The 12,713-nt window shown below is 38.3% G+C and overlaps 1 protein-coding gene across 4 annotated transcripts in view; it reads left to right on the plus strand.

The window, feature by feature from the left end:
* The first annotated feature begins 2,209 nt into the window (after positions 1 to 2,209).
* The window catches only part of LOC108695570 (capping protein, Arp2/3 and myosin-I linker protein 3-like), a 57,063-nt gene continuing 46,559 nt past the window's right edge, over positions 2,210 to 12,713 (plus strand). For all 4 annotated transcript variants that reach the window (XM_041564966.1, XM_041564974.1, XM_041564964.1 and 1 more), the window contains exons 1-6: positions 2,210 to 2,695; positions 3,178 to 3,275; positions 5,534 to 5,584; positions 10,025 to 10,084; positions 10,166 to 10,284; positions 10,387 to 10,487. In XM_041564966.1, the coding sequence (XP_041420900.1) occupies positions 2,656 to 2,695; positions 3,178 to 3,275; positions 5,534 to 5,584; positions 10,025 to 10,084; positions 10,166 to 10,284; positions 10,387 to 10,487 (469 nt within the window). In that variant the 5' untranslated portion in view covers positions 2,210 to 2,655. The remainder of the gene's footprint in view (positions 2,696 to 3,177; positions 3,276 to 5,533; positions 5,585 to 10,024; positions 10,085 to 10,165; positions 10,285 to 10,386; positions 10,488 to 12,713) is intronic.

Consider the following 12,713-nt stretch of genomic DNA (forward strand, 5'->3'; position numbering starts at 1 on the left):
GAATTGTCACCAACAACAAAATCGCAGTTTATCTAATTTTTTAAAACAGTTTAAAAAAGTTAAAACTTTTCATTAAAATGTAATATAAGCTTCATCTCATGTAAATGATAATCATTATACCAATAAATGAAAGAACAGAACTTTTCCTTTTACGTTCAAACTTTTTCCGTCACTTATCAAAGAGCACACAGAATGGGGGCCAGTGGTGTAGCTAGATATTACTGGGCCCCACCGCGAATTATTTTTCAGGCACCCTAAATGTCCAGTTTGTAGATGAATTAGGGCCTCATGGCGCCCCTATAACTCATTGGACCCCCCTGCAGCCGCAGGGTCTGCTTCCTCTGTAGTTACGCCCCTGATGGAGGCTCAAGGTAAATGATGTAAAAGGACAATATTCATGTGATAAGACTCATTTATAGGTCACTAGTTAGTAATTAATTATGTGTTGGTTAAGTGTTGGTTAGTGTATAATTGTTTAGTATAATTGTGTGCAAAGATTTTAGGTTTGAGAGGTGGACAGGGGAAGTGGTTGCTTTATATGCCATTCAGTGAAAAGTGTTTTGTTTACTTTTTAAAATATTTGATGTAAAAATTAGCTACATATAGATACATAGTTAAGCTTGGTTGAAATAAAGCCATCAAGTTGAACCCCTCCATATGAAACCAAGTGTGATATATAGTACAGTATATATATATATATATATATATATATATACAGATATATATATCCAAACCAAATATATTTTTTTGCAGAGTGGTAACCATGGTTACAGCTCTGTAAAATCTACAGATGGTTCATAAATCTGCTTTCAGTAAATAGTGTATGTTATATAGATGATGATGGGGTTCACATCTTTAGCTGCAGCAGCATGAAATGTAAATTCTGCCCTTAGTGTGGAACTTCTGAAAACCATTACAAACTGCTTTTTTGGATAGGAAATCTACACTGTGCCCATGCTAAGTACTAAAGGTGCTTTATAGCCCCTCATAAACAAGTATGTTTTTTGAATGTAGGAAATGATTCTGCCTGTAGCAATTTTTCTTGGTGCTGTCCTTAGATTCATTCCTTGCAGCTATTGTGCTAGCCACGTATTCGCTGACATTGGTAGGTGGGATTTCAGCAGACCTCCTTGCCATAAAAGAGAGCAAGGGCTCTCTTCTGTTGCTATAGTAATGACGATGACAGCGTAACACTAATTTGCACTTATTTTTGCATGGAGATATTTGTATAGGTATTATTATATTCTGATAATTATAATAAAAAAATATGTGCCGGTTTTTGTTTCCATTCTGTAATACTGCACTCTGGTAATTTCACCAAACAATATGGCCTGGAACAAATAAAAAAAGGGGTGCTCCTTTTTGATGGATGTAACTAACGAAATCATCCTTACTGCATGTGTAGTGTATTAGTAAGTCAACCTGTCTGTTAATGAATAATACTACTGTACTTGTACATATACAATTTGCTATCTATTCTGTACTGCAGTAAAAACAGAGATGCACTGACTCTTAAATTTCATCCTTGCAGTAGCAGAGGGTGCCACGTGGAAGGAGGGCACTGGTTTGGCATCCTTTGGTACATATCTCTTTTCTAGTGCATAATTTAAAACACACATACCTGGAAACATGAATAGCATCAAACAGTGAGTGTGCACTAAAAGGAAAGTATATACAATTGTATACTGGATTCAGTAAAGTTTCAGAAAAAGCATTGGTAACATTCAACATTGTTTGAACTCCATTAATTGAACACTAACTGTATGCTTATAATCTCTGAGCCTGTGCAAAAATGCATAGAAATATGCATAACTAACCACTATTTATAGTGTGTTTGCATTTTGCTTTACATGTCATTTTTCTATAGTATGTATCATATATATATATATATATATATATATATATATATATATATATTAGTTATTATGCGGTGTTGCTACATATTGCCCTCAAAACCTGGTAGGTGACCTTAGGAGTTCTGGCTCAATGTGTTTGCTCCATGTGTGTGCAGTTGCTGAGACATGCTAGTAATGATTAGCTTTAAGATCAGTCACTAGGATTGTAATGGCTGCCTGACGACGGCTGTGCCTGTTGCTGTGTGTAGGAAAGGGTTAAATGTAATATTGTGCCCCCTACTTCTTTGCAGGCACACACCCCTTACAGATCTCTTGCTTCCCTGTTCCTCTCCCTGGTACACACTCTTCATCTGTCTCACATGCGCTTTCTCTCTTTCTCTCTCACACACACACAGACAGACGCATGCACATTCACTCTGCTCTTCTGTCTTTATGCTGATTGCCTTACTCTACCCATCAACAGGAATACCAGGGAGGGAACAAGAGAGAGAAAGAGACAGGCACATCAGTACAGAGGCAAACAAACCTTCAATGAGATATAAAGACTGCCAGAGAGGTTAGCACATTCCTCACACTCAGTATCCCTGCACACACTCACATACACGCCTAATGCCATAAAAATCCTGCCACACACATACGCACTCTGTATTCCATGTGAATAGCTTCCCCTCAGTACAAAGATGTACAGACATATTCCTATAGATATCTGCCACAGAGATATATATTTATAAAGCCACTCGCATTCAGCTCACACAGGAGCTGCAGTTGATGTTATGACAGAGCAAGAAATGCAGCAGCCATGAACCAGATGTGTGTGGAGCCCTGCAGAGCGCTGCAAGGTGAGTGAGCTCCTGTGTTTATATACTGCAAAAGCATATGTATTGGGTGTATTTGGCCATCCATATTGTCCACTGTATGGACTTCACAGCTTCTGCGGGAAATGCTTGTTGGTTATTTCTAAAGAGGATATATATATCCTGTATCTATATTCAGCGATCTGTGGTTGATAAAAATTTGAACAGGATTTTTATGAAAAATAATAAGTTTGCGGTGCAGACTAGTATCTCTGACCAGGACTAATTACTCCTGACTATGATTATTAGCATTTTACCCCGGCATGCATGTATATAATTCATTACCAACATGAAGTTTTTTGTTTATGAAATACACGGTATGTGAGTAAAATTCCTCGTAAGGGGCCTGTACTTTTGTGCAGTACTATAAAGGCATATACATTGCAGATGCCATTTTAGAAAGTAATTTGATTTAGTTAATAAACAGTGAGGAGCCTGGCTTGTGACAGTCCCATATTGTCTCTCAGACAGTATCAGGCAGTTGCTGAGCAGGACCGGAGGAGAGTTCCGTTTGCAAAGAGTCCAGCTGGAGACAAGACCCCGGAAATTGGAAGAGAGGATCCTAGTGAGTAGAAAATGTTCTCCCCTCACCCTAAGCAGAGCTGGTGTAAGAGTAGGGCATATAGGAATTTTGGGGTCCCTGGCTCAGAAGGCATAAAATATTACTGTAGAATGTTATCCATTACATATATATATATATATATATATATATATATATATATATATATATATATATATATATATATATATATATATACTGAATTTGTACGAGGAATATCTGAGCAGCAGTCTGTAACCTATAACTACCATAATCTTGCCAACAACTGAAAAGCTTGTACATGTGGTCCAGCTATAGTGGAGGGTCACTGGTTGGATTCTCCTGATGCAAGTACAGGTATGGGACCTGTTATCCATCCCCCCCTCGGGACCTGGGGTTTTCCGGATAATGGATCTTTCCGTAATTTGGGTCTTCATGCCTTAAGTCTACTAGAAATTCATGTAAACATTAAATAAACCCAATAGGCTGGTTTTGCTTCCAATAAGGATTAATTATATCTTAGTTGGGATCAAGTACAAGCTACTGTTTTATTATTACAGAGAAAAAGGAAATCATTTTTAAACATTTGGATAAAATGGAGTTTATGGGAGACAGCCATTCTGTAATTCGGAGCTTTCTGGATATCGGGTTTCCGGATAAGGGATCCTATACCTGTATTTTATTTTCTCATGTGGGGGTCCTGCTTCCTGCATTTCCCATGCCCCCCTTCTTTGGTCCTGAATATAATATACCAACAATGGAGTCCTTAAAGGTGCCCTCCATGTATCCTTATGTCCTTTTTCTCCAGGGCATTCAGTCATATGACTTGGCACCCAATCCGATGTTGCCAGTGGGCCTTGATTTACTCTTGTATATCGTGTTTCATTCTTCCAGGGGGAGGGGAGACTTCAGAGAGGCATAAAGAGTGATGCCCCAGGTTACAATGTCACAGAAAGCAATTTTATACTGTCAGTAGAACATGCTTACCATAATGTAGCTTTCCTGCTTTCCTTTTGGGAATCACTGTTACACTTAATTTGTAATATGATGTGGAAAGAATATAAGCTCTAAAAAGCAGGGCCTGCTGATTCCATAAATTAATATTCTCTTGTGCTGTCTAGATGTTTCCTGTATTGCTAACCATTGTGGAACATGATGTGCTCTATACATAAACTATACTTCATCCCCAGAGATCGGTTATTCTTCTTCCCATTATGAGTAATATTTCAAAGTAACTGACTAAATATGATACAATTTTTCTTACAGAATTCAGTCATGTAAGTGTGCAATTATCAGAGCTTCTATTTGCTCCCTAAGACATTCTGATTCAGTGCACACCCAGTAATTATCACATGTGGTAATTAATCCATTACATTTGTGTTTCTATGTAAAGTGTTGGATAATTAGAGAGATAGTTGATAACACTTTCTTTTGGGTGTTATGCTTTCCGTGTGATCACAGCATGGTATCTGCTTGAACCTTAAAATCAATAAAATACCATAGAGAACTCCCCCTGTCCAGCTCATAAGAACATGTAGATGCATTTTATTATACAGGTATGGGATCTGTTATCCAGAATGCTCGGGACCTGGGGTTTTCCAGATAATGGATATTTCTGTAATTTGGATCTTCATACCTTAAGTCTAATAGAAAGCCATGTAAACATTAAATGAACACAATAGGCTGGTTCTGCTTCCAGTAAGAATTAATCTTAGTTTGGATCAAGATCAAGCTACTGTTTTATTATTATACAGAAAGGGGAGATTTTTTAAAAATGTTTGGATTATTTGGATAATATGTAGTCTATTGGAGATGGCCTTTCCGTAATTCAGAGTTTTCTGGATAATGGGTTTCCAGATAACGGATCCCATAGTTGTGAAGCATTTTTTTAAAAACTCAAGCAAATATAATTAAGTGAAATTATTTTTTTCCTATATCCTCGCTTGTGAATTGTATCCCCAAGCTTATCAAGGCTACAACACTACCGGGGGTTACTATTTTTGGCATCAGTCACTATGCCTTCTACATTTTTGGCCCCCTCCCAGCAGCCACTGTCTGTATTGTTACACACCTGGCACTAACTGCTCTTTCTCAGAACTGTAGTTGCAACTGGCAGGCTGTGAGGTTGACAGAGAGAACATTGAAGTAGCCTTGCCGCCTAAATATCTGATCAGCTGCTACGGGCCACATCTTGGGTTGCCACCTTTTCTGGAAAAAAATAAATAATAGTACAGCAAAAATTCTACATCTCTAAAAATGTCTCTGTGTGTGTGTGTGTTTTCCAGGTTACAACATGCTGGAGATTTTATATCTTCTACATAAAATTACCAGCAAAGGTAAGATGGAGTACAACTGTTCACCTCCATCTCTTCTTTGTCATGTCCTTCCATTTTAATTCTTACAACTTTCCTACATGTATTTTTATTCAATTATTATTTAAGACTTTTAATGCCAAGAATTTAGTATGCAATCCATACTCCATGAAACTCCTCTTGTTCCAGGAAAGCAAGGCTACAAAGCTTTTAGCTAAGGGACTTAATCACCTAGATTTGAGGGTGCTAATAGGAGTCATTCTGCCTGTCCAAAACAAATCCGAATCCTAATTTGCATACGCAAATTAGGGGCGGTGAGGGAAATTGCATGAATTTTTGTCACAAAACAAGGAAGTAAAAAATGTTTTCCGCTTCCCACCCCTAATTTGCATATACAAATTAGGATTCGGTTTTTGGTTTGGTATTCGGCTGAATCTTTCACGAAGGATTTAGGGGGTTCTGCTGAATCCAAAATAGTGGATTCGGTGCATCCCTAATTATAATTGGTGATAGCCAGACAGGTGATTTTTGATTAATTTTAAGGAGGCAATACACGCAAAGATCTGCTCATTTGTCGAGGTCACAAAACAAGTGGATCTCTCCCCGATATGTAGGTGATATCTGGCTGATCCTATTGTGGGCCCTAGGGCCTGATGATTGGATTTCAAATATAGGAATACAGGAGGTCAGAGCAAGGACCACATCCTCGCTCTAATTGGATTTTTAACTCTGTCGGAGGGCCCACTACACCAGCCAATGAGATTATGAGACATATAATCTGTAGGCAGCTTTTATCAGCCTGTGTATGGCCACCTTTTGTTTGCCCCTGGAACATTTAAAGAGTGGCTAGGAACTGACCCCTGAAGTTGTAGTGGCAGAGGTTTGCCATATAGATGACATCACAGCGCTTAGTAAACTAAACATTAGGTTCTCTATTTACAGTGAGCAAGGTACAATGCGCAAAAATTAGCACTATCTCCAATGAGGTTTCCCCACAATGTAGAATTTTCCGCCAGGCTTCCTGTGTTAATGTCCCTGCCGAAAAGTTTTGCACCTGCCCCAAAATAATGCAATGATGTAAATGCAATGCTTGAACCCACTTATAAAAATTGCAGAAGCTGCATCCACCTCATTATAAGTATCATGCAAAGGGAATCCTAGTCAATGGCAGGGGTTACGTTGCATCCATAGTGCTGTGTGAGGTGCTTTGTGCATGAGTCAAAATTACAAGCTCACGTGTAAAAAGGGTCACAGCTGTATTAATGCTTTCAAAAACAAGGCATTTAGAGCACATTTATGGGTGCAATTTTGCCTCCTTGTTTTGAACCTACCTTTGTGCATGAACTTTGTAAATTAAGCTATCAATATTCATGCGCACTAAAAGGGAGATTATTATTATTATTATTTACAGTACTATAGAATTCAAGCATTAAAGCTCCCAAGGAATCCTGGAGACCCATGGTTCAGATTCCGTTTGTGTGTTATATGGTGGATGGGAAAAGTGAATGGTTTGCATTTACTAAAAGCATAGAGGTTTTCGATCTAGGGGTGCTTCTGCCTTGAGGCAAGGTGACAGCCTTTTGGACAGAATGTCTGTATTTATAACTAGGAATTATTTTTGTGTGAGACAGTGCAATTGCTCTCTCTCTACACTAGTGATACCACCCCCTACATCAACCTTAAAGGGATACTGTCATGGAAAAAAAAATTTTTATATTCAATTGTGAAATCTGACATGGGGCTAGACATATTGTTAATTTCACAGTTTATCTAGTAGTTGTAAGTGCTGCGCTCAGTCCAAATCACATATAGATTCTTGCTTTCTGCACCAAAGGGTTTATGCGGGTCCACCTGGTCCGCAAATTGATAATGAATAAGAAGGCAGGGAGTTTGGCGCGCTAAGTCGGTAATCTGTCCCCAATATCTAGATAGGATAGAAAGAGTATATAGTGCAATATTGCCAATGTAGTCTTGTTAAAAATTGCTACTCAGAGCTACTCACAATTCCGAGTTTCTTAACAGGCTTTTAATTGGCTCATTCACGCTGAGATCGATCCTTGGGGTAAACCTAGCCTTGCAAAGATTTTGATTCCCAGTCAGGAGAGCAGTTTTCAAACACACTTCTCTCTTGCAGACCTCACGTGTGTCACAGCTGCCCCAAGTCATGTGACTTGTGCTCTAATAAACTTTAATCACGCTTTACTGCTGTACTGCAAGTTGGAGTGATATCACCCCCTCCCTCCCCCCCCAGCAGCCAAACAAAAGAACAATGGGAAGGTAACCAGATAACAACTCCCTAACACAAGATAACAGCTGCCTTGTAGATCTAAGAACAGCACTTAATAGTAAAAACCCATGTCCCATTGAGACACCTTCAGTTACATTGAGAAGGAAAAACAGCAGGCACAAGTCACATGACCAGGGGCAGCTGGGAAATTGACAAAATGTCTAGCCCCATTTCAGATTTCAAAATTGAATATAAAAAAATCTGTTTGCTCTTTTGAGAAATGGATTTCAGTGCAGAATTCTGCTAGAGCAGCACTATTAACTGATTCATTTTGAAAACATTTTTTTTCCCATGACAGGATCCCTTTAATAAGCGAGAGGAAAGACCAGGTAGAAGTTTGTGGCATTATGTCTGCTGCCTCAGGTGGTTAAAAAGCCTAGAAGCACCTCATTTTCAGCATGCAGAACAATGTCTGCTTGTGTTTCTTTTGCTGCAAGTATGCTTTACCTATACACACTGACACCTGTAGGAACCTTAGAAGTGGTGGCAGCTCTAGGGTTCTTCAGTGTCCATATGCGCACTTGCACATGATTTACAGCTGGAGGTAGGGCAGATGCATTGGTATCAAGCACAACTATATGGAAGTGCATAAAGCAGCTTTAGACACAGGTATCTTTAAAGGAAAACTATACCCCTCAAACAATGTAGGTCTCTATAAAAATATATTTATGTAACTAAATAATTTTCATAATAATATACTTTTATAGTAAGTAGTATGTGCCATTGGGTAATCATAAATCAGAAAATTGCCAAAAAAAAATCAGGGCTGCCCCAGGGATCCTAGGATTCACGGTGCACACAAACACACCAAACAGACTATACTTGTTAGGTCACATGAGCCAATTAATAGACAGAGTTCTGTCTTTTGCTTCAACACTTCTTCCTGTTACGGTTAGGACAGAGACACATGCTCAGATTCGTCGCCCCGGTGACAAATCTCCTCTTCCTAGGGGCGACTAATCTCCCAGAACTGTCTTCCCCTGCCTTCCTGCTGGCTAGAATGTAAATCGCTTTCCGGGATGGCACTTGGAGCACTTTGTTTTCCGAAGTCACCCGATGTTTCCTCGTGATGCAACATCATGAGACTTCAGAAAATGAAACGATCCGAGTGCCACCCCGCCAGCGATTTACATTCTAGCTGGTGCGAAGGCAGGGGAATGCAGTTCGGGGAAATAAGTTGCCCTGAAGAAGAGGAGATTTGTCGCTGGGCGACTAATCTCCACGAATCTGACCGTGTGTCTCTGCCCTTAGAGTTGTAGTATTTCTGGTCAGGTGATCTCTGAGGCAGCACACAGACCATCACAAAGTGATAGTTCAAGGCAAGAGATGTAAAAGGGCAATATTTACTTAAATGTATATTTCAGTTTGATTAGATTTTTTAATATGCAACTTAATTTGATATCTGTTGCTCAAGTATTCATTTTGGGGTTAAGTTTTCCTTTAACGAATGACTTCAGTGAATGTAATGACACCATTGTTGTAATTGAGCCCCCTCTAGTCCCTTGTAACTCTAAAGAAAAACCACAGAGGTGCAAATGGCTTTGTACAGGAATGCTTCATTATAGTCCCTCCCTACCTAAGTAAATGGCTTATGACAGACAGTAACTACTTGGCTAGATGGCTAGAAGAAACAGAAAGGGACATAGTTACTGGAAATTAATGTAAGGAGCCGAAAAGAACCTGTCAGGGGTAGCATACCCCCTTGTTCAATATGAGTTAAATGAATAATATTTATACTGAACCTACTTTTATCTTAATGTTTTAATTACAAAAAAATCAATGTTTTTGTTTTTTGAGCTAACTTGGGCAAACAGGGAAATTTAAGTTACTCCATGTTTGTTTCTTGCAAGGTAGATAATTAGATTACTGATGCACACATAACCCCCCTACATAATGGACTTCTGCTAACAAAAATTAATAAATAACAATGGATGAAAGAAGGAGATTGTACACTGGTAATCTAATTTTCTCTCCTTATATCTCTATTTATCACACTTTGTTCTCCATTCCTCATTTGGATTTTATGCCCCCCTTTCTCAGATTTCTATTTCCATTGATTTAGTTGGATTAGTAACCCTTTGGCCTTCATTTTAGTTAACTTCCATCTTGATCTTCCATAAATTTACATTTTTATTGGCACCCACTCATTTTCTGTTCTTCTCAATCCATATCAATAGATTGAAAGCTCCTTCAGCGTACTAGAAATCCGATCTCTGACTGCCGTTAGTCCCAATCAGGTAAGGTGTATATGGAATTCACAGAATTTGATGTTAGTTCACCCATTGTTTACATGGTTTTCTTTCTAACCCCTACTGTAGATTCTTATTGAGACTGAAAAGGGAAGCTTCCAGCTCACCCTCACTGTACAGAACACAGATCAGTTGATTAATTACATTCAGGCAACATTATCCAAAATATTCCCCTCTCCAGATACAGTGTAAGTTCCCTCTCTGTGTAAGTCTCAGTTTATCTCTGTAGATAAAGATCAATAACCTCAATAACCTACGATAATATTGTTTTTTTCTTTTCTTATTTTTAGATGTTTGGTCAGAAGGCAGTATCCCGAGTCCGCCGACAACTCACAAAATTCTTCCCCATGTTCAGACACGGCTGGGGTGGTGCCATCATCAGGCATCTGTGGTGAGAGAGGATGAAGTTCTTTATAGAGGTTAGGGTCACGTGTCTGTCTAGAGCAATTTTTGCTATTATGGGCTGATTTGCAATCATTGTTGCTAAATTGCACAAGGGCAACCAGTCAGCAATTAGGGTTGTCTTCTACAAGTCTATTACAATTTAGAAAATAAATGCAAATTATTATTGGTTGTTTTTGGTAACTGTATGTGTGCAAGTTAGCATCTATGTTCATATAGTAAATGAGCCCTTAGGTGTAGCAAAGGTTTAATGGGGAAAAAAGGTCAGTGAAAAGTGGATAACCACCTTTTTTATTGAGGGGGGATGAATCATTTAGTGCATGTTTAAAACTGATTTGAACCACACAGAAGGTTACTGATTAAATTAAGGGAAATTGATCAGGAACATAATATTTGTACTTGGATTGAGAACTGTTTGCATAATAGATTACAAAGAGTGGTGGTAAATGGAACATTTACCACAGAGATCTGTGCTTGGTCTTTTGCTTTTAAATTTGTTTATTAATGAGGTTGGCACTGGAAGTCTCTCTTTTTGCTGGTGATACTAAATTGTGCATGATGCAATTTGTCTAAATTGGAGAACTGGGAAGCAAACTGGCAAATGAGGTTCAATGTTGATAAGTGTTAGATTATGCACTGTGGTAAAAAGAACATACATTTGATTTTTACACTGCTATACAAAATGTGTAACACTAGGCAGAGTCACTCAGTGGCTACTAAAGCAAATAAAGTGTTGTCTTGCAGAGGGATAAAAATATAGTTTTGCCTTTTTATTGGTTCCTGGTAAGGCATCACCTTGAGTTTGCAGTGCACTTTTGGGGCTCCAGCCCTTAAAAAGATCTTAATGAGCTGGAAAGAGTGAAATGACGTGCGACTAAACTGGTAAAAAGAATGGCATAATTAAACCATGAGGAAAGACTATTGGTTGTTTTTTTCCGGAGAATAGACATTTGTGAGAAAAAATGATTACTCCCCTGTAAACTTTCCTTTAAAGCAGCATAGGTGGTTTTACATGGAGAGGGCAGTGCAGTTGTGGAATGCCCTGCTGGGTGATGTAATTGCTGACTCTATTCAAAGAGTGACTTGTAAAATGTCTTGAACAAACATAATTCCCAAGGCTATAGTGATCTTAAGATCTACAGTTAGTTTAGCATAGAGTATTACAAGTATGGAACCTGTTATCTTTCCGTAATTTGAATCTCCATAGCATAAGCGTACTAAAAAATAATTTTAATAAATAAACCCAATAGGATAGTTTTGCCTCCAGTAAAGATTCTTAACATCTTATTTGAGATCAAGTACATGATATTGTTTTATTATTACAGAGAAAAGGAAATCATTTTTAAAAATTATAATTATTTGATTAAATGGAGTCTATGGAAGATGGCCTTCCCGTAATTTGGAGCTCTCTGGATATCGGGTTTAAGGATCTCATAACTGTAGTATGTATAGTTTATATATGTGAGTACATAGACCCATCTGTATATGTATGTGTGTATCTATGCACTGGGGTTCATTTGGAAATTGAACTTGATGGACTTTTTGTCTTTTTTTAGCCCAAACGTGTAGATTGTGTGTAACTGGTACAAATGGAGAATCCCTATTGAAATAAAGTAAATAGTACAGAGCCTTTAGTGTCTCTGTTTATACTGGCATTTGTAATATAGGGATTATCAGCTTCACATGATCACATTTATTACAGGCCCGGACTGGCAATCTGTGGGTTCTGGCAAATGCCAGAGGGGGCTGCCATAGAAAGTCACTATTTAGTGGGCTGGTGGGGAGCTGATCGGGCCTCTCTGTACTTGGAATGCCAGGGCCTTTTTTGACTCCCAGTCCTAACCTGATTTATTGCACATGTATTGTAAACAACATGGTAGGGATCAGTTTTGCCATTGTCAGTTTAGTAGTCCCCAGTGTTCATATGTCATATACCTCACACACAAGAAAGCTTTATAAACATTAAAAATGAAAACGCCCCTGGGTCATGCATAGTTGTTTACTGATTATAAGTAGGCTTTAATATTTAATGTTGCACTGCTAATGAGATCTTTTTTAAGTGTGTGTGGTAAGTGAAATGTAATTTAATAGCAATCACGTTGCGATCAACCGTTATCTATTTTAAGACTCTCACCAAAAAGCACAATAATGCTTTTTTTAAAATTTACAATATGTTCCACTATTCACAATAATGTACATTTATTTTTTTTGTGTG

This window comes from Xenopus laevis, chromosome 1L (genome assembly GCF_017654675.1).
Source record: "Xenopus laevis strain J_2021 chromosome 1L, Xenopus_laevis_v10.1, whole genome shotgun sequence".
Lineage (NCBI taxonomy): Eukaryota > Metazoa > Chordata > Amphibia > Anura > Pipidae > Xenopus > Xenopus laevis.